Raw genomic sequence first — 23318 nt, forward strand, 5'->3', positions numbered from 1 at the left:
TTTATCTGCCGTTCAACAACAACAACAACGACAAAAGCACTCTTGGTCGAGTGTGATTGAACGATGAGTCAGCGGGAGCCACGTGTGCCACTCACGACTCCGACCGCAGCGGAAACATAAACCACCACGGGAAACTGTCGAGACCATGTGACCAGAACGCTCCATGATCATTGATTGTAATCAGTGCAGCTTGTCAGAGGTTTTTATTCTTGTTCCATATTTGAAAAGCAGCTTTGTCTGATATGACAGTTCAGACAAGTCCACAGTCCAAGAAAGAGATAGAACTTCTTTCAGCTTCTCCCTTTAGGGGTCGTCAAAAAAAAAAATCAGCGTCCAATTTACAGCATCTCTTAAACCATCAGGACTATATTAAAAGGATTGATAGACAGTATGTATTTTATAACACCAATATTTATATCTTATTAATCCCCTTAGGGAAATTATTTCTCTGCATGTGACCCATCCTAGAATTAGGAGCAGTGGGCTGCCACACGGAGTAGAGCCCAGGGAGCAATGGGGGTTGGGTACCTTGCTCAGGGGTACCCCAGCCTTTTTTGACCTGGTGGGGACTTGAACTGGTGACCCTCCAGTTACAAGCCAAGTTCCCTTTCCACTTGGCCACGGGCTGCCAAGTGGCAACTATTATATTATATATAATATATATAATATAATATATATTATATTATATATTATAAACTGTATATAACTAAATCTATATATACAACTAAAGTTTAACAAAGGAACTGCAATCCTAATGAAATATTTTGGGGAATGTTGCCTCTTCCCCAAAGACTTGAATGTTTGAATGAAGCCAGTATTTGAGTTTAGCATTTGTTTGTTTAATCTGATGACATATCATAGTCATGTCATACAATCCATTTCTAACATACAGCTGTTTTAACATAATATAACACAAGTATTTCTATAATACACACACCCAGATAAGTGGATGAAGATGAAGACTTTGACTTTAACTTGTCACTTCCATTTACAGGCCAAACAAACAGTGTTTTCCATTCATTCTTCCTCTATCCGAGTTTAAGCCAATCCCAGCTGACAGAGGGTGAAGGGCGGGGTCACACCTGGACGAACAGCCATTCACTCTCTCATTCACACCTACGGTCAAGCTAGAGTGTCCATTTAACCTCTGGATGTTTTGGACTGTGAGGGGAAACTGGAAAACAAACAAAAGCAGAAGAAGCAAACTCTACACGAAAACAAAGAGTACCATTCATCTGGTATCTATTGTGTATTATACTGTATAAAGCAGTGCTTACTGCACTTACTGCAGGTATGTCTGGCCCAATCACGGCCTGCAGCTTCACTTTTATTATATATTATTTATGTCCGGGGACAAACTGGGACAGAAAATCATTTGAAGCACATACCATCACGCACGCACATTTTAAACAGCACTCTGACAGATGCTGTCAGACAGATTCATGCATTCACCTCCTGCACCATTGTTATAAAACAGTGCATAACTCTTTGTGCTATGTACCTGTATATATTATATAGATAGATATAGATTTGGTTACATTGCCATTTAAAAATGATAACTCTGACAATGGAAATACAATTGTTATAAAACTGTGTGTTTGTATGTACATTTGTCAGCAGGGAATCTTCACATTATCAAATGTGGCGCTCTAAAAGCAGAGTTTGGACAGCCCTGGCTCCCCATGACACAGCAGCAGCTCTGTCCCTGCTGGTGTCTTGTTACTGTAATTTTATGGCAGCGACTAAAAGAGAAAAACTGCAGTCAAATCACGGGTCCAAATCAAAATTGAGTCATTAGTTCTGAAAATCACGACTTGGACTCGACAACAAAACTGCTCTCAGCTGTAATTGGGCAGTGACGAGCAGCTCATTTCTTCATTTGCTTATGATCTCAGTTTGGATTTAGTGGCTTTGGAAGAAAAGTACTGGCAGAAAACAACTCAGTGTGTGTGTGTGTGGGGGGGGGTTTGTAGTCCTCAAGGGGCAAAACCTCATTTCTGAGAAACTGGTTTAGTTTAAATTGTGGTTAGGCTAAGGTTAGGGTTAGGTACTGACTGGTTATGGTTAAGGTTAGGAAAAATGCTTCAGTTAGACAAAGTAGTGTCCTGAAAAAAAGAGCTATGCAAACATGTGTTTGTGTGTTTGTTCATATTTGCACATTTGCACACAAACATCCAGGGTTTGAAAATGAAGAAAGGGAACAGAACTTTGACGTTAGGTGAGGGGAAGCTGATGTTTGTTATAAATGAGGTTTTTAATTATCAACTGTGTCATTTGAAGCTACAGAGGATGTTCCCCCTTTTTTTCTTTCCCAACTGGAACCACTTTACTACTTTCTATAAGTACAAGGCCTCATGCACACATGCAGCACCCATGTGCCACAATCCAAACACAGTTTGCAAGTCAGCAGAAATGAGAGTGTTTTATGGAATCTGGCAGCGATATGAAACAAAGTGCAGTTATGGTTTTGTGCGGCGCAGGAACCAGCTGTGATGTGAGGCTAAAGTTAGCATAGCTGCAGTTTGAGCACAGATGAAGAAGAAGGCGAAGAGGAGGAAGAGGAACACTAAGTTCAGCTGGCTGAAGTCACATAAGACGTTTAAGTGAGTCTGTTACAGTTCAGCATATTTCACAATGTGATGCACCTGAAGACAAAAGACTTTTTTAACAGTCTAATCATTGTTGTGCTAGTTTGTCAGAGGGAATCTAAAGTGTCCTGATGGAAAGAGCTGGAATGTTCCACCACCATAATTTGAAAAATATTAAGAATATAAAAATAAAGTAACAGAAATAAAGGTATACTCAGAGTTTGCAAGCTATGTTGTTAATACAGCATGGAATTGGCATTCTAGTGAGTGTGCAACCTCAGAAAAGCTATTGGCTGTCCTAAAAGTCGCTAGAAGTCGCTAAAGTCATCGCCTGTGTGTGTAATTGTAATGTACGCTGAAGGACTGATAGATAACACAGTGGGAGAGACAAAAAAGTGAGTTAAAAAAAACTACAAATGTCAATTCTTGTTTTTTTTGTCACAATTCCAACCCTCCACCTTTATCCTGACCAAGTGACCAACTTAGGTGACCACAACAAGTCACAGTAAAACAAGAAACACTTTCATCATAACTGTTAAAAAAATACTGAATACAAATCTAAATGTGCTGGAAGGACCTGAGAAAGTCCAAAAGTCTCCAATGACGCGAGAAAATGTTACTTGATTTGTCGCTAGAGAGTCAGTAGAGAGGTCTGAATGCTCGCTAAATATAGCGACAAAGTGGCTTCGTTGGCAACACTGAAAACAACATTAAACACAGCCATCTTGTTTTAGTTTGTTTTTTTAAAATCATATTTGGATCCAGAGGTGGAGCTTACTTCAAGGGTAAAGACAGGTCGCCACTACACTTTAACATTTAGCTACTTTACTGGTAAAACATCAGCTAGTTAGTTAGCATTAGCATCATAAGTTGTAACCCCTTTATCTTAAGTGTAGCCCCTGACCGTTACCCCTTACCTTTACTTTTACAGTGTGTTACACATGCAGTCGTAACACAGAGATTTCCATCTCGGACAGTTGGAGCGACTTCACCAACCCTAACATGGGATTCAAGATGGCTGCTACTGTATAAAGAGCATTGTTATGGACCCGAGTACGAGATGTGTTTGCTGGCCAACTCAACTGGAATGTGAAGTGAACAACCTCATTCTCACTGTGTTGTACTGTGTTGTTTCATGGATGTGTGGCAGTATCAATCACTGCATAGAATCCCTGCTTTATGGTCCATTTGTTCCTGGTGGTTGGGAACTTACACTCCTCAGAAATGGACATTATAAATCAAGTACGACGCAGGCTCCTTTGCTCACAGACTTACAGTCACTCCCTGATGGACATTCGAGAGAATACAGATGCTTCTGCATTGACTTTATTTATGTTCAGACTACGGTAGAGATTCACGTGATTCTACGTATGATCAAACACTACGTGGGACGGTTGAGCGCTCAGAGGAGAGAGACTGCATTATATTACTGTTGTTTTTAATTACCGCCAAACTGTGTGATAGGTGTGACTGTGTTTTTGACTGACTCATTGTAACATGATATGCAGGATTTGCTTTCTCATGATTCAGTAAAATTGTTTTAAATGTGTTTTTTTGTGTGTGTGTGCAAACTGCAGGACACGATGTCGACACGCTGTTATTCTTCCAGCTGTGTTGCATTTATTTGCACTGAGACAGGAAGAGCTGCTGCGCAGGGTTACATGAATGTCCCAGAAAGTCCCAGAGCATCTCACTTAACTTAATTCACGTAATCGTGTTTAGGGATAAAGGTCTGGTCTAAGTTATCGCAGCTCTCCTCAGCCTCAGTGTTTGGAATCCTGGCAGAATCACTCTTTCAATCTGAGCCGGTCTTTGTTATGCATTATTGTGTGAGGTAAATGCAATCACTGACTAAAACTGCATCAGCTGCAAAACAACAAATGTGTGTTCCAGAGACCCACAGTGAGTGGAAACGCTGTAAATGAAATGATGACAGTATTGGCCAAGTCCCTTCTCTAATTTGTACCCCTAACAATACCTCTTCAAACTGAGTGAGCGATGGTTCAACTCTGATCCTAAGAAGAGGGACACTCCTTAAAGAACTTGATATATCGACACATAAGCAGACGCAACGTGTTTTTGCCAGACATTCAAAATGACATGGTAAAAAAACCACAGTTGTCAGCTATCGTAATATAAATATCATGGACTATGTCTTCACAGCACTGGTTTATGATGAGTATCACAAACTTCAAACAAGTCTCATAGCCTCAAAGATTTCTACAAAAACAAGACAGAGATGTCCATGAAGTGGGTCACAAAGATGTGAACCACTCACCCCAAACCTGAGCTGGCACAATGGGAGGCCACTGCTCTTCATGCCCTTGACCTCGTTTCTCTCCAAACTATAATCACAGAGGTTTCCAATCCTCTCCAAGGCATGCGGCTGCTTACAGTCGTCTCCAGGGAGCGCTAATCAAAAACAAAGATGGAGGAAGGGGGGACCGGGGGGAGGGTGACTGGTGGGTTCCACTCATCCCAGTGGTCTCCCTCTGAAAAACCTCCGGCCAGAGGCCCACATGGTCTGTATCACTTATGAGCTCAGCAGAGACAAGTCATGACTTCACTGCGGTGGAGCCGAGCCCAACACGTCGTTATTACAGCTCATTGTTGTAAACCAGACCCGTACAGGAGGTCTGTAAATGCACCGTGGCCTCACACGAGAGAGGGAAAACTTCACACAAACAAGCTCAAGGAAAGGTATGGAAATTTATTTGACATAGTTGGGTATAGAAATATCATGCATATTTACAGTGTATAAAAAAAATCAAAGTTTTACACATTTCATGGATCACACGCTTCCATGTTATTGCTCAGAGAGAGAGAAACTCAATGTGGACTGAAATCACACAACATCGAGACCTAAGAATCACAACATTGCAGTATAATCTTTAAAGGGAAAGTTCTGGGTTTTTTCTTCAGTGGTGGTGTAGAAGTGTGTTGTGTACGTACAGCACGACAGCATTTCATGTGCTGTCTGTTTCAAAAAGGACCCTTCAAACATGGACAGTGGAGATAAGATGTTTTGGCCTTATAATACTGAAAAACTAAACAAACTAGACGCTTGGTGAACAAACACCTACTAAATTAATTAACTTGTAAAATTATTTCAGGTAACACTTAACATTACAGTTTTATCTTTTCTAAAGCAATGTCCAGCTTTGAAATAACAATTTAATAGTGTTATAGAGATAATATTACAGTAATACCAGGTAATAGCTTGGTGATAAAGCATAATTGTAGGCTTCCATCAGTGTAACACCTTCTTAAATCGAATTAAAGATGTTTTTGAATCAAAATTGGTAATGATCACATTATAAAGTTAAAATCCATCCTCCTTTATGTCCCATACACTTTCCAAAACTGTATTATCAGGGTGTCACTTGGTGATTACTATAGAAAAAAAGATTATATTACCATTATTTTACTGTACTATAATATAAAATGTTACTTTTTTTAATTATTTCTTAGTTTTTTTTAGTTCATGAAAGGTGAACACAACACAACACATAAAATCCAGTTCCAATTTCCCATCTCAGTCTGTTGTACGTAACACATTGACTCCAAAAAAAAAACCCAATCTATCTCTTTAAAGTTCACAACGGCACTGAAAACAGTTACACACATGTACAAACACACAAATTACACATTCATAGAAAAACATGAGGTAGTCACATGGTTAAAAAAAAAAAAAATACAATCAATGACCAGTTGGATGGATGTGTGCTCTGATAAAAAAGCATTGTATGGTGACACAGCATCATCATCGCTTCATATCTTTTACTCGCAGCTATGAGATAATAATAATAATCAATATATATATCATCTAAAATGAGAAAATGATATCCAGAAGATAAGTGGAGGCCCGGCGTGAAAGCAGGGGATCATTTGTGTTAAGGGGAGACAGATTTGCCAAAGTCAATATGAAAAAAAATACGAGTATGTATTTTGTTATGAGTATAAAGAGCTTTGTTATTCCCAATAATGCTGCCTCATCACTGCTGTGTATGTGTTTACTCTACAACCAAGTCCACTTCTGGCTGACGGCCCGATAAAACAAACAAGCTCTAATGTTGCTCAAAAAATCCAAGTGGTTTTAATAAATGTTAATAAAAATGATTTCTCAAGTGTTTGTCAAAAACAGCCGCCTTGCCAGAAACAAAATTAGACAATGTTGGATTTTCCCCCAGTCCGTCTGAAGACTTTCATTGCTTCATCCTCTTTATGATTTCACATTTGGTTTTGATTTAAGCACTGATATCATTTGTGTTGTTTTATTATTGCAATTTGAATGATGGCATTATTATGGTTTGGGAATCTGGGGATTTGTAAAAAAAACAAAAAAAAAACATTTCATTGCTGCAGGTAAAAGATAGAAATGTGATATTTAACACTGTAAAAAAGAAAATGGTTGGATTAACCTACATTATTAACACTTGTAAGTTGTAAATGTAATATACCTTTAATGGCTAATACGAACAAATGTATTCATTTACTTCATGTGAAAACATGTGAGTAAAACCATGATTTATATAAAACATTTCACTTCATGTAAGAGGCGTTATTGCAAAGTGGCAAATTTAAGCTAAGTATTTTTTCAACGTACAGAAGAAATAAGCATATTTTTATGACATAAAAGTCTCCATGGTAGATTTTGATTAAGTTTTCCTTTTTAAAAGTTTGACCTTTATTAGCCAGTATAACAAAAACGTATTGGATTACCTATAAAAGTGCCATTATATATTATATATGCCACTAAGCCTTTATGAATAATCTAACAATAACTCATCACTATGAGCACATCCACATTCACAGTACTGACACACACACATTTAAGTGACAATAAAATTCTCTAGGTATATATATTTCAAAATATAATTTTATACACACACATATATAGTATATAGTATATATATGTATATACATATATATATATACTCTGTTCCCTCTGTAGAAAGCTTTGTACATGTTTACATATGAAAAGAAAAAGAAGAAAAAGCTTTTAGATCACAAACATACATTCACTTTTTCTTGTTAAATCTCTCTCTCACACACACACACACACACACACACACACACACACACACAGGTCATTAAAGGAAGGCACTTCAGCAAGAACATTCATGCAGATCAGAGAAAATGTCTCAGCTGAAGCTTATTCAACGCTGTCAGTGCCAAGATTCACACGCATACGCAGCTACAAACAACAAACACTGCTCTGTCTGATAAGACTACAGTTAGCTGAATACTCAGTGGATTATTTCAGTTAGATAGCAAAGGATAATGGGCAAATTATCAAACACAAGGATTTCAGCTTTTACAATGAACTATTAAATGATCAACACGACAAAACGCTAACACTAACAAAAAATAGCATTTAGTGGCAGCCCAGCTGTAAAGGGACAGACAAGAGGAACGGGGAAAAAAGCAAGAACCATGATTTAAAATGTGTTCTCTAAAATGACATCACTGTGTTTTTTTTGTCATTCAACACCACGGAGCGTGGATTTTGAAACACGGTGAAAAACTTGGACTTCGCACGATCCAGTCCAAACGCACAAAACCCTCATGTTTGCCCTGGTTTTGTTTCATGACACAAAGAGATTATTTACAGTATTTACACAGATACTATGTACACATCTCAAACACAACAGTTGTGGTATATTATTTGCTTTTCCAGATCAAAACCACTCTCACATCTGTGTCAAGTGCAGCGCTGAGACTGGTGTCCATTAGCCTCACTGGGTTTTTTCAAAACATGAAAAGAAAAATCACCAAACTATTGTTTTTTTACTTCTCTGCTCATGTGGAAATTAAACACAGGAAATAACACATGCAAATGAATGTTCCCCATAAAAAACCTGTTTGAGGAAACTAAAATGCATTTATAATCACCTTCATTTCTTATTAAAGCTGCTGTCAGTGACATATGAGCGTGTTCTATGATGTCAATATGAATTAATGCTCCAAGTGCATTCACGTTAACTCATTTCATATTTAAGATGAACATCTGTAGGCAAAGTTTTCTTCTGTTAATGCTAATGCTAATATTGCGCACTGTACTTAACACACAGATGTGAGAGAGGTAACAATCTTGGATTAAAAATATTCTAAATATTCTATTCTAATTTCCCAAACTTCTCCATTAATTAAAAAGCATGTAATAAAAGGGAACCCACAATGCCCCTGTGGAGTTGTGTAACACCGATAAACTTGAGCGTCGCTTGCTCATTTAGTGACATGAGCAGAAAGCCCTGGTGTATATGTGTTACTATGAAATGTGACATCACATCAGCATCACTTTCACATTTTTCTTTCACATTTTTGTGGCATTTACTCTTCTGTATACATTCAAACACCTACACAATGTGGCATCTTTTCATACTGCACTCTCATCCCCATGCTAAATAGTGGTTGCTTTGCTCATTTTGTATACATATATATATATATATGTATATACAAAGTTTATGCAAAGAGAAAAGTGGATGTAAATCTCGCTTTAGTTGCACAGGGTGACACAAATCGGGGAAATCCTGTGATGCAAATCCTGCAAAGAAATGACATTTTCACTCGAGTTCAAATATTTAAACTCCAGGAATTTGTGTGATTTTGCGATGTCAGTCGGCATGATTTCACGGATGGGAGACTGGAGGGCACGAGTCCAGGTGAAGATGTAGAAAGTAAGTCCTGGTGTCTTCTACGTCACTTTTGTTTGTCTCACATCACAGTGAGCACAGTTGGCTTTAGCATAAGACCCAGGATGGGCTCACTAACACTGACATCACTGCTGTTCCTTGCTAACGCACAGCCTCAATGAAACCATGTGAGGTAAGAGCTACAGTTTACGATGTGGTCAGAAAAACACAGCATTGGATTAGAACGAAATGCCTGGTTTTAACTCACATTTGATCATTTTCTACTAGATATGAAATATGACGTGAGGCTGCCGAGTCTCAGGACTGCTGGACACTAATAGCACCTGCTCACACAAAAACTATGGCTATTGTTGTGAGTTTTTCTTCTTTTTATAATTTCTTATTAAATTTATATTATATATATATATATTTATATATATATTTATTTATTTTGTCTCCAAAATCAATCCTTTCATGGAAGGAAATGAACAAACCGGTCCATGTGAACCACCAGGCCCTCCCAGTGTGGCGGCGTGTCCTGGGTTACGCTGTGCTGCTGCTGGAACACGGTGTGCTTTGCGTGCTGCCAATACTGTGAGCCGCGCTGCTGTTCTCAGAGACAGGTTGAGACTTCTGGACCTGCTGTTTACCACCTTTCTCACCTAGACAGAGACAAGGAGAGGGAGAGAAAAGAATGACAGGAAAGTAAGAAAATGACAAATGACTCTGGAGCTACACACTGCTCTCTAAAGCCTCTTTATACTTTGGCAAATTCCATCATCATATTCATTTTCCGTGCTAATTTTTCTTTACTTTGATAATGGAACAAAATAAATGTGATGAACTGGCATATGTACTTCAGAGTTAAGTCCTTTTGCAGGTTTTGTGTGGATGAACACGTTTCCTGAAACAATGCCGTGTTTATGGAAAACCTTATCAAAAGACAAAGAATAAGATCATTTCCCTTTCATTCTGTTTCCATGTGGATAGGAACTTAAATGCAGCCGCCTACTTCTCAATAGCTTTTCCAAACTCTCTATAATGCTGGCGCGTTATGGACAGGAGGCCAATCTGTCGTGTGGAAATTGCCTGGATGAGTCTGGATGCTCCATTGATCATCTGTTCTTTTACATTTTGAAAGAAAATACTTCTGTTTGCTATGACTGTCATTACGCAACATAAATCTAGCGCTGCAGTTGAAATGAAACGATTCTTCACTCCCGCCGCGTGCAGATTGATTCATTCTCCTTCGAGTAAAAACAAATGTGCACAAAAGAACTGTGGGCTGCATCTGACTGAACTTTTATCATCTCTGTGTGTAATCTGATGCAGATCCACAGTGTTTCCATCCACTGAGACCCTAAAGATGTCACCTCAGACACAACCAGTCACATCCGCCTGACAGATGCGATTTCAGACAAAAAGAGACGGGGAGCTCTTCAGTACATGGAGCACATTTTTATTTCTTATCTGGAATCAATTATCCTGACTGAAGTAGAACAAATACAACAAAGGACCTTGTGAATGGAGCTCAAACCACAGAGTGGTTTATTGTTCATCGAGTACATAATAATGTAATTTTGTTCTGCATACTCTCTGAAGAGCCAAGTAAAAGTGCTTGTATCTGTTTACAAAAAAAAGACTTCTCTGATAAACAATGGGCAGTTATTGAAACGAGGCCCAGTCTGTGATTAATTCAGGTTTTTGGCCGTTATTACTGCAGTCTGTTTCTTCTTTGATTCACAGCCTCACACACTTCAAATAAACTGTGTCAGATAAAGAATTGTTTTTCGATTCTTCGATTGTGTGCTGGAACTAGAGTGTGTGTACGATATGTATACTGTATGATAAGCATATGTGTCCACAGGCGAGCCTGCGTGATCCCACTCCCTCTTCAGGGCCCCACAGTTCTGCTAATGTTTACCAGAGCTGAGCTGCCAGCAGTCTCTTTCCCTCAAAGCATCCAGATCTTTTTTCAAAACAAAGGGACTTGGATTCACCTCATTGGTCTGAGGAAATAGAAATTCCCAGGTCCAGTATTATCTTTCTAGATAGTAGAGATAATGGCTGCTCCCCATCGTCACAGGGACATGCTCAAAAAACACACAACTGTGTGACTCAGAGACGTCTCACTCTGAGGCAATTTGACTGGACGTCGAGAAGCAGAAAAACAAACTTGTGCAGATTCTCAGAATCACAGTCAACACTTGAGTTTTTTCCCTCACAGCCGATGACAGTTTTCAGTCTCAGCTTACATGGACACGGAGCGACATGAGGGAAATGTGCTGATGCTGTGTGGACGGATTTGTTTCAAATAATGTTACCATCGCTGCCCATTAGGGTTGTCGGCAGATTTCTATGTTACTTTGCCATATATGTGATTATTTGAGTCTGATGTACTTCTAGGCTGTTTTGTTTGAACTCAAACAGATATTTAAAGCTTTGTTTTTGGATAATAAGTGACACTGATAACAGTACATCTTATCAATACCCTCCACCCATCTTCTACCGCTTTATCCTCCACATGAGGATCACGGGGAGTCGACATAGGGCGATAGGCGGGGTCACACCCTGGACAGTCCATCACAGGTCCACATAGAGACAATTTAGATTGTCCAATTTCTTATCAATACCAATATTTATTTATACTTATCGTATTGATGCTACTCTTGATACTTAAGGCTAAAAAACATGAAGATATTACCTTGGAAAGGCTGAGCAGAATCAGATTTTCAGATATTGATCATAAACTACTGACGTGATTAGCCATGAAGAGACTGTCCAAGACAATCCAACTCAATCTACAAACATCAGCCTCTTTTTGGCTTTTCTGTTAACAACATCATCCTCCGAGCACGATGAATGTTACTAAACAGCACTGCTAACCCAACTGCCTGGCTGCTGACATGGCGGCTGTAAATGATCTCACTATTGTTTCATGTGTGATCCCCGATATGTGTTTGGATTTCAGAGTGGATAATGTGTGAGATTTAACCCCAGCCACGGTTGGATTTTGTTTTTTCCCCTTTCTTGTACATGTTATTTCACAGCTAAGCAGAACAGGACAGCAGATCTCTTGGCAGAAGTGACTTCATCTCTACTGTACATGTCAAGATAACAAACAAAACACCAAATAACACTGTAGGTTATGGAGTGGGTTTTAGTTTAAGCATTTATTACTCGAATTGCCTTATATGGAATTCATTTTTGTGAAGGGTACACCAAAGTAATAAAGATTATATGTGTATTTAAAAACAAAAAAAAAAGCTCTCAAGAGGCCAAACCCATGGTGAGATCCTAAGGGAATAAACCCAAATCTGTTTTTGTGTTTTGATCACTGCACACTGAAATAAAATACAGCTTGAGCTGATATTTTTGGTAGTTGTTTGGGGGTGGTTGTTTTACATTCTTGGGGTTTACATAGAACCGCCGATGTTGCCATTTAGGGTAAATTCAGCCATGGCGGATAAACAAGCCCATCCAAAGTTACCCTACAGTACAAGCATAAACAGGAACATGTGCTTTCACTGTGCACTTTAATCATAACTTCTTTCTTTAAACTTGGTCTCTCTATATATATATGTTCACTTTGACATAAAATGGGGGGAAATGTATTTTTTCTTACAGCTGTTGATATAGTATATAATATTGTTACTGTTATGATAAGAATGAGAATGATTTACTACACACTAATGAAATGTGACCTTGTCTCAAGCTGTTAGATGAAACACTCTCATTGTTGTGTTTAACTGAAAACTGGACTTTTAAACACCACTACATTTATTAAAGCTGTCCAGGGAGAGCACATCAGCTCCAGGGCTACAGGTCAGTGGCATAGCAGATGATCAGTCAACCCTAAGGCCAAACAGAACAGGGCAGCTCTGTGTAGCAGTGAACTCCTTGGACTGCTGGGAACGCATTTCCTCTCAGGGGTCGGCAGGCTGGGGATGAGGGGAAAGTCTTGGCATCTAATGGACGGATTGTGTGTCTTTTCCTCTCAGCGCCCGCTACACCCAACAAGGGGGATTTCCAGCTCTTCTCCAGCCATTGTACTGAGAATATTCGCTGACCACCCCGCAGCCCCCAAAACATTCAAAGGCAGGAAAGAGAAGAGCTTTCGCTGCTGACCAACAGGATATATTTACAGTAAAGGAGTGAATATGTTATTGTGAGCTGACCTCTGTCAGCAACAGGATGTTTGGCAATCTCAAACGGCACATTTCTGGCACTGAGGCGCTCCAACATTCCTGCTCATTTTATCTTTTCATTAATGCATAAAAGGTGAGCAGGGGCAAAAGACCTACCTGTGTGAGAGTAGATAAACCATAGGGCTCCGGTCAACAGAGCGCCGATGACAAAGGCAGCAAAAGCGATTCCCACCACTGTTGGAGTGTCCAGCACGTACAGTGTGTCTATGAAGAGATAAACAGCACACATTTAATTACATGTACACAAATCGTATGGATTTCAGCAGTTATTAAAACTCAATAAACATAGAAGACATAAAATCAATAGCCATGTACTGTAAATAAATTGTGTATAATCGTGCAAACAAACATTTTTGTTATGTTTATATATCATTTATCACTTTTGATAAACAGTAACGGGGTAATGTCAGGAAGTCAGATTGTTTTTATATTAAAAATCCAGTTTATTGTGTAAATAATGTTTTTTCCACTTGTTGTTACTTGTTGCTGGCCTTTGACCTTTTCAGAAAACTTTTTAAACTTAGTTAGCTCCTGTTACCAAACAACAAAAACGCTAATCTGAGTTCACCAGCTAGAGGCTGCTGCTATAAGGAAGGTTCACAGAGATAGTAGCTTAGCACTCTGCTACCTAGTGAACTGCTGCTATCGACATCGCTGGCTAACTCACTAAACTAGCTATAATCCTATCTGGTCACCGAGATTGGATTTGCCTTGAAATACAGAAGCTAACTGCAGGTAGCAGACACATTTAAAGTGAACATAACATAAATGTTTTTAACACAAAATAAATCTGTGAATAACAAAAACACAGGAAGTCTTCAGCTAGCTGGTAGCTAGGCTCAGTGTGTGGCTATAAAGTCAGATGACGAGGATCGACTTCACTGTCGCTGTACTAATATTTTTAATAATCGGCTTAAGGTTAAGTTGTTTTAAAGGCTCTATTATACAGTATATTTAATTGTATTCATTCATTCATTCAATTATTTCATGTATGCACCAAATATTGACCAGTATTGACCAATATACATACATATGCATATGCCACTAACCTGGAGGATCCTGTGGTGTTTGGGGCTCTGTGTTTGTGGGGGTAACTGCAAAATGGGGGGAAAAAAGATGTTAACCATCACATATGAGAAGTAATCAGTTCTTTAAAAAAAATAAAAATAAATAACAACACATGTTCAGACTGGGCTGGTCAGCCAGAGGCCACAGGATCAATGATTTGAAGAAATTGCAATGTGATGATAAGAAATCCTCTGGAATGTGAAACAAGAACATGAACATTGAACGAGCAGCTTCTCTTAAGCCAGCAGCCTTCTAAGGGATGAACCTAGAGATGCTGGCGAGCTAGTTCTGCACTCAAGCCATCTGGAATGGCTTCAAAAGTGAAATGAACCGTAATGATGACCTAACAAACAATACAATGGCACTTGTGTATGGGCGAACTCAAGAGGCAGGCCTGGTTCACGTCCAAGAGTCTGGCACAATGGGTGCTATTCTTGGACACAACACCGACAGGTCATCAGAGAATACTTTAATTTCAGAGGGGACGATAGCCAGAGGACGTACTCTCTGAAAGCCACCCTCCACCTCCGTTCCCCCAGTCCACTGTTATCCACTGTGACTTGTTATGTTATAAGAATAAAGAGAGTGAGCAGAGGTGCTTTCAGTCCTGTAAGAAGAAGAGAGGAGCAGCACACTAAAATAAAATATACAACTCCGCTCGAAGAACGTCTGCGATTATCAAGCTGAAAAACATGATGTACCTTTTCAAATAATGCCTTGATGTCTATGGGGAATAATATGCTCCTGGGCCTCTGTCAGGTCTTGAGTTATGTTCCCTGCTTTAACAGAACCAGGCAGCGCTCCAGAAGTTTAACTCATGCCTTGTGTTTGCAGCTTTAAGCTGCGGCCAGCCGAAGGTGCACGAGCACTGATATCTGTGCGAATGTCATTTGTTTACGTAAGTTTGCCTGCTGCGCAGTGAAAGAGCACTCCCTCTGCACAATGACTTGTTTTGGTTCAAACTCTGACCTCCCATCACACACGGCACAAACCACTCACATCACTTCAACAGCCACAGTTCAAAGCCTTAGGCTCGGGTCCATGAGGCCATGAACATCTGACATACTGTACTTTACAACAGAACTCCGACATTATTCTTATCTTCAGCACATCTTCCAGCACATGTTGAAGCACAAGTTTAAATAAATATGTTTTGAGTTTTATAGATTGCATACTTTTACTCCAATACGCACGCATCTGCCTTAAGCCAGATCTATTGCTTTGCATTGCTGGACACTTTTGAAAAATTCATTTGTGTAGCATCTGCAGAGAAAGTGTTCCTTTGTCTCCATGTAAGCACATACCTCCAGCTGGCTCTCTGAGTCACTATTAGTTTACATTGTATCGTCCTAACTGGTACAATCAGCTTGTTCATTTGTATCTTGGAAAGTTTATATGAAGTTGTTGATAAAATTGAGGAGAAAGAGACAGGAGTAAAAGTTCTGGTCCAAGAGATTGTGACTATCAATCACATGTTGGTGTCCATGACAAGAAAAAATCTACACGAGTGTAAAAAAAAAGGAATATTTTAAACAATTAAATCAGAGTTGCCTTGCTACTTTAACCTCTTTTGACATTTCTGTTGATTCTAGTGAAAAAAGTAACGCACACCGATGATGCTTTTGATATGCTGGTCACTTAGAAATAAGAATCAAAAATGGAAAAAATGTCTCGCTTCCTGCACATTATTGTTCCATAATTACACATTTACACAGTTATCAATCAAGGCTAATTTGACAGTTTTAACATACGTAGAACAGAATATACCAATATAAAATGGATATTGAATAGATGTACAAAAAAGGTTTTTACACATCATAAATACATTTTATCTTAACAACTGAGAGAAAAAAATGCCCATTAACGTAAATCATAATATAATAACTAAAATAAAACGTAGTGTTACTGCTTTGACCTGTTTTTATTGTTGTACCAGTCGTTCAAAGTAACCAACAGGTGCTGAGAAACTGTAGCAGGTCAGCCATCAAAATTCTCAAAATAATTTTACTTTAAATTTAAGGCCATTGTGTAACAAATAATATTAATACTCAACAGTAAATATTAGATACTTTCAGACTTTTACTGACTGTAAATTCTTCCAAAGTCATTTTCTGGCAAGGTACTTTTACTCCAGTGCAGTTTTCCAGTGTGCCATAAATGACTGGTTTTATGAAATTATAAAAATAAGCTATGTGACATACACATCCAAAGAATACAGCAGCACATGTGGAGCAAAGTGATATTTATTACAGAAATCAGCTACTTAGGAAGATAAGCAATCTGAAGTGCAAACACATTCATTTTCAGAGTATAGTTTATATGCTGCAGCCTGTCCAGTGTCTTTAATGAAATATCTGATATTAAAAACTCTCTGTGGACTTAAAATAAGTAAGTGAAATGATCCACACGCCAGACTCTCAAATAAATAATAAATGATACCATTAAACCTTTCCTCAATGATACCAGGGAAAAGAGGGATAACATTTATGACAAGAGGCAGTAATTCTACTTTTGATGGCAGGGCTTTGAGTCTGTTATTTTTTTCCATGCACCAAGTTGGCCACAAGTGGCCTTCTTTGATTTGTAGATGGACTTCATTTTTTTGGGATGCAGTCCATGACAAAACTGCGGCAACCAAAAAGGCTGCTTGTTTTGTTTGCCATGATACCATAAGCAATGCCCTTGTGTCACAGAGAACTTTGAAACTTTTCTCATTACATATCTGTGTTGACTTATTTTCCACCATGGAAACTAAACCCGCTTCACTGGCACAGTGGTGTGCCAGTGCATCCTGCTGCCCACGTTGGCCTTCGCTCAGCTTTTTCATTCACTCATTACAGCAAATGTTAGGTTCTCTTTACCAATATCCTCACCAGTGACTTCTCCAACATCAACACTGGCACCTCTGTGCTAAAATGTGTCTACATACATTTACGTGAGACAGCAGCTCTGCCCACTGGTAAAACCATTAACCATTAAACCATTCAAATGTCATAAATACAGCCATTTCTGCTCAAAATGTTCCTGATGCGTTCAGACAAAATCAAACCAGAGCCCAAGTGATATCAGATGTTTACGGCTCGTACCAATATCAGAAAAAAAACCAGTTATAAACAAGCCTCTGTGGAAAAATAAACCATATAACCCACCCCCTTTTATCAAAGCTCCACCCCCAAAACACAATTTGGGTATCATCTTTGATTTAGCAGTGTATGCCTCATGAATGTCCAGACAAAAGAGGATTTTGACAAGATAACTTGGAATTAAAGGTTCCAGAGAATATCTGGAGCAACTGGTGTGGACATTAGTTTTCCCACTTACAGCCTCTCTCAACTATCTCAGGTCTGCACTTGAGTCTATGTCACAAAGCAGCTTGAACAGAATATTCCACAATGAAATCTTATGAATGTGAACAAATCTTAGGCTCACTCGTGGAATTTGGTAGAATATTGCTAATTATTGCAAACATTTCTAACCTATCATTGGCTTTGGCCTACTTGCAAGGTATTTATCCTCCATGTTGCATGATTATACTACATCTTTCTTATACAACACTTTTAACAAATAACAGTGTCAAAAAAACAATGTCCTCTTGTGATCAAAATTTTAGTGAATTTTTTTAGTGAAAATGATTTTAGTTGTCTGTGTCTGGTTCCTGTTTTATTTTTGTAGTTTTTCCTTGTGTGTACCTGGTTAAGTTTTATTTGCCTCCTGCTTCTCTGGCTCGTCCTAATGTCTTACCAGTTCACCGCTCTTTGATTATCTGGAGCGGGTCAGTACTTTCTGGTACACAGCACCAGCACTTCTTCATTTCACTATGGAGGACAGTATAATAAAAGCACACCAAATAAAATGGACAAATGAAACCTAAAGAATGAATGGTCTGTGAAAGTTCTCAGTCATCTTCAGTTTGTCAGGACTGAAAAACCCTCTTGAGTGAGCGATGAAACGTCTTCATACTTAACTCATGGAAGTCCAGTTGCCGACAGCAGAATGAATTTTTGTGAAGCACCAGTTCTCAAATGTGTCAAAGTGTTCTTACTCACTTGTGCACTGATACACTAACTCTGCCTTGAGCCTAATTCGACCATGCTGATGTTTATTGTTTGGACTAAAGACTAAAATGACGTGACACGTGTAACATCCATGAGTCAGTGAAGTTGACTCAGACTAACCACACTTGTTGGTCTCTTGTTGGTGTCATTACTCAGAGGGGACCTTTCAATCTCTGGCCGTCCACCAGAGTTCGGGCATTTATGATATCACCTCATCTTATGTTTAGATCATAATCAGTAAAATGTGGTGGTGGTGATCTCAGGGCCCTCCCCTGCAGGCTGACCCCCCCCCCCCCCGAGATAAAATGAGTGTAAGTATGAATGAATGAGGAGCTGAACTAGTGCTGATGGAGGGATGGAGCCTTTAGGTTCTGGCTTGATTCCCAAAGCCAATGAGAGAGTGCCACCACACCCCTCACTCATGCACACCACATTCACTCACTCACTCACACACACACACTCCTCACTACTCTAGTGGAAAGTGGAGGCCACAGTGAAGGTCTTAAGTGAAAACAACTGGAGCTTGATGCTCTTTTTCCACCTCCTCCTCCTCAGCACAGCCCGGTCCCGAGCAGCAGAACTGGGCCTCAGCGTTCACACACTCCCCTCTCGCTGCCGTCAACAACACGCGAGTATGTACATATACCCAAACACGCACACACACTTGTGTACAGATGTTCAATGTAAACAGACACGCACTCATATACACACACACGCACACACCTGCGTACAAATACATGCACACACACTTAATGACAACCAGATGTGGGGAAGTAATGTGCAATGCTTTGTGGTTTGGTTATAATCTCCAAGTGCTGGACAGAGGTTTGACTGGCTCCTTCACCCTCAGACCGCCTTCACCCTTGTCACACTCTTTGTACTCAAGGTCAGAGAAATTGGAGCTAAACACACACACACGAGCGCCTTTCATAAACTCTAATTTGGTGTAATGTGCAGTTTTCTTCTTCTCTCACTAACCTGTTAGTTCTGTTGGACCATTGTTGTCAACCACGACCAGCGCCTTGGTGCATGTCCTGCTGTTCATCACCATCTGGAGGATGTTTTCCCCACTCAGGGAATCACACGTCTCTCTGGGTTGTAAACACTGTGTGAAGAAAAGGAGAAAATTAGCATCTTAATCCTGTTAATATTACAGAAAACACACTGTTGCAGGCCAGTTTCTAATCTGATACAAATCTTTATTGACTGTGTTTGCTGCTTTATGTTGAGGTTAGACAGCGTTTTCCAAAAGGAAACATACATTTGTAACCCGCTCACTCTCTCACACCAAAGTCCATGGAGAAAGAAAACCAGTGCTTTTGAGGATCAGTAAGCTTGTGTCAAGCTTTGGTTGTATTAGATAAATACAAACAAAGGCCACGATCACAGAATAACACGTTCAAACTCACTGGTGGAGGCAAAAGTAGATCAACGACTACTGTACGCGCTGATGTCAAATCACTTATCTCTAGATGAAAATCTGTTTAACCACAAGATATAGCAATGAACATATTCAGGCATGCACAGAATACCTGATAACCAACCAACCAACCACACTTCGGGAACTTTCCCTTCTAAAACTGCATGGTAAGGAAACTCCACAGAAAATGTACCCTCTACAATTTACTACATAATAGTAAAAGGGAAACGTGAACATTTCTCAACTAGAAGTAAATCTCTTCTGTCATACCTGACGAAAAGTATGGAAATTAAACAAATGACCCAGTTATTAGCTTAAACTCGACTCTGATTCTTATCATATCAGAACAATTAGCTCCACAATCACAATTCAGCCTCGGGCCAATACTTGAAAACTACTGTTTCAAGCGAAAGAAAGTAGAGGAAATAACGTTGTATGAGTTGGACGGATAACAGAGTAATAGAAAAATGAATATAATGGCTAAGAGCGAAGATTCTTTTTTTCCTGTAGCTGGAGATTTGGCAGACTTTGAATAGATAACATCTCTCGTTGTTAGCTCTGGGTGCAGACTCGGTGCTGTCCAGAGTAAAGGTGATACACTACCACACTCAAACCTCTGCTGACACCGTACGGCACTGCAGGTTTGGCAGCTGCTTTAATTGGCATGAACAATAAAACTATTGAGGGCTGGGTGATACTTATATATATATATATATATATAAATATCACAATATATACTGTATATCAAGTCCATCAAGCTAAGGCTGGCTGATATGGCTTCATAAATAATATCTCATAAAGCTGGTTGTTTCTCTAGGCTCATGAAAGGTTTGTGCTTCTCAATGTAATACAGAACATCTCCAGTTTATGATCTGTAATACAAGCTTAAAATACAGTTAATACCTTTCATTTCAGATAATACCTATTTATTTTTTTGGGCTTTTTAATGTTAAATGAAGGAATTTGCCTATAAATATGGTCAAATCTGCTATAACACAAATAATTAGGCTCAAAATGAAATATTATGATGTGACTTTTTTAAATATAGTATTGTCAATTCCATGTATTATTTTTTAATCAAAATAAATATAGTATTTAATTTATAATATTTAATGTATTTCAATGATGTTTTCAGTGTAATAGATACGATGATAATCAATGCAACCAGGAAAAGTCATCCCAGATACATTATCACGATATGATACCCAAACAAATCTAAGATGACATCTTGTCTCAGGTCACGATATAAATATAATATCAATAAATTGGCCAGCCCTACTGTTGATCATGCGAAAGAGTAAAAGTGATTTAAAGAGGGTTATGCTGCATACCGGCGGCAGTCTCTGGTCGCTGTGATTGGCATTGGAGCACAGCGTCATCTCACAGTGCAGGAAAAGCAGCGACATGTTCAGTTTTGAGTTGAAGGTGAAGCTGAAGCTTTTCTTTTCCGTCTGCGTGTGAGGGCCGGGGAAATCCGTCGGCTGGTAGATGGTGACGGAATCATCTGTGGCGCACACGGTCTCGATCAGACTATAATCTGAGGCCACGCTGGGCTTGGAGGTAGGAGAAATAAAGCAGGATAGGATGGTGAACCCCAGATTAGGATTAGAAGTGGCTGATGTGACCTGAAGAAGAGAAGAGAAGAGAGAGAAGAAAATCTTTTTTTATTCAATAAATAATTAGTGTTTTCTCATGAAAAGCCTCTTTATGAAATGTATGATCATCTATTATTTCAGTGCCTTTAAATTAGAATCAGAATTACTTTATCGATCCCGGAGGGAAATTATTTTTAGGGTTGTGTTTAGCATGTTTATGAGATGGAAGACGAATGCCTGAGACACTGTAAGTAAAAAAAAGTTAGAGAAAGATAGATAGAGAAGTCAATTTCTTAATAATATGAAGTTTAGAATTTGTCAGAACCTTTGGCTAACGTTGAGGTGCTTCATTTGGAGGACTTTTTACTGTGTTTATTTGAGTCCATCTCAACCCCTTGTTCATGAGTTGTGACATTTAAACTCACATTTTACAAAATGGTGGAGACCATTGACGATGCTTTTTACACTGTGGATGAAATTGTTAAATTACTCTTAGAAAAAGTTGCCTAAAAGACCATTTCTCCTCTGCATATATTCCTTGCATTACATGAACATTGTCCAATAGCAACGGGGTTGTCGTGTCAGGAATTCACTGCTCAGCAGCCAAGAAGTAGGCTGGCAAATAAAACCCCCACAACTTTAAAACCACAACTTTGTTTTTACAGTTCTGTTTTTGTGCAGATTCAAGTGCAAATCAAATTTAGTCCTCCCTTTTGTAGTCAAAAATAACATTAAATGCAGTTAAATGTATTTGTATTATGATTATTATTATTATTGTTAATAGGAAGAAAATAAAGGTCTTTGTACTTCTAGACTGTCAGTCGCTGACCAGCTGTCAGTGTGAGGAATGAGGGTTAGGGTTAAAACAGTGCCTGTTTGTCGTGTCAAGCTATTTACAATCTAAATTTATGGGGCACCATCGTGAGGGAAAATCTGGGAATATACTTTCTCTTAGAGAAAAGCTGTTTCTGTCTGCCTGCTAATGCTAAGCTAAGCTATCATTCTAGTGTCAACCTTAAAGTCACATCTCAAAACACACCTGTTCAGATTGGCTTACCCCTCATAATATATCTGATTTTATTTACTATATTTTACTGTTTTGTCTTGTCTTATCATTTTGTATTTGAATTGTTTGATTATTTGTTTTCTAATTCTTTTTTAATTGTTTTTATTGTTGTTGTTCTGTAATTGTTTTTTTTGTGTCCTGAAAGGCACCTAATGTGAACGATCTAACAGTGAAAGTGAAATGTGTTAGATTTGTTAGAGAGAGATAAAGATGAAATAACTGCACTTAAATGTAAAGTAATGACAGTTTAAGTCAGTCGTCCACTAAAGAGAAAGATGAGCATTGGATTCATCCCTGCTCTCTCTGTGCTATTTGTCTGAATCTAGCTGCCACTGCGAGTGTCTGGAAACCACATCAGTGAGCAGCACTCTCACACTGACACAAGGCACAAAGCAAACACATTTCTTCAAGTAGTATTTAAGTTCCAGTTAGGCTGGTAGTATTGTTTTTCCACGCATAACCACAAGACAGGCCCTCGAGTTATTATTCCTCCTCTTTCCAGCTTTTGGATCGTCAGTGATGAAATCCTCATTAAAGTTTTTCTTGAGTAAAAAACAGACACATTAGAATAATGTTTCATTAAAGCACATTAAGGCTTATTATGTATAATAAGTTTTAAGTTTGATTGTTGACAACATGAGTGCGTGTGGAGAAAGTGGAGAAAGGGAACAAAAAAGCTACTC

At 38.9% G+C, this 23318-nt stretch overlaps 1 protein-coding gene across 2 annotated transcripts in view; it reads right to left on the bottom strand.

Annotated features, from left to right (window-relative positions):
• Positions 1-5278: 5278 nt before the first annotated feature.
• Positions 5279-23318, bottom strand: part of tgfbr3 (transforming growth factor, beta receptor III) — an 87390-nt gene continuing 69350 nt past the window's right edge. The window contains exons 13-17 of one of the 2 annotated variants that reach the window (XM_058638269.1): positions 21306-21599; positions 19533-19659; positions 14481-14525; positions 13528-13635; positions 5279-9885 (exon numbers count right to left, since the gene is read on the bottom strand). In XM_058638269.1, coding sequence (XP_058494252.1) covers positions 9767-9885; positions 13528-13635; positions 14481-14525; positions 19533-19659; positions 21306-21599 — 693 coding nt within the window. In that variant the 3' untranslated portion in view covers positions 5279-9766. The remainder of the gene's footprint in view (positions 9886-13527; positions 13636-14480; positions 14526-19532; positions 19660-21305; positions 21600-23318) is intronic. The other variant, XM_058638270.1, reaches the window with a different exon arrangement.

The sequence above is a fragment of the Solea solea genome, chromosome 9 (genome assembly GCF_958295425.1).
Source record: "Solea solea chromosome 9, fSolSol10.1, whole genome shotgun sequence".
In the NCBI taxonomy this organism is placed as follows: domain Eukaryota; kingdom Metazoa; phylum Chordata; class Actinopteri; order Pleuronectiformes; family Soleidae; genus Solea; species Solea solea.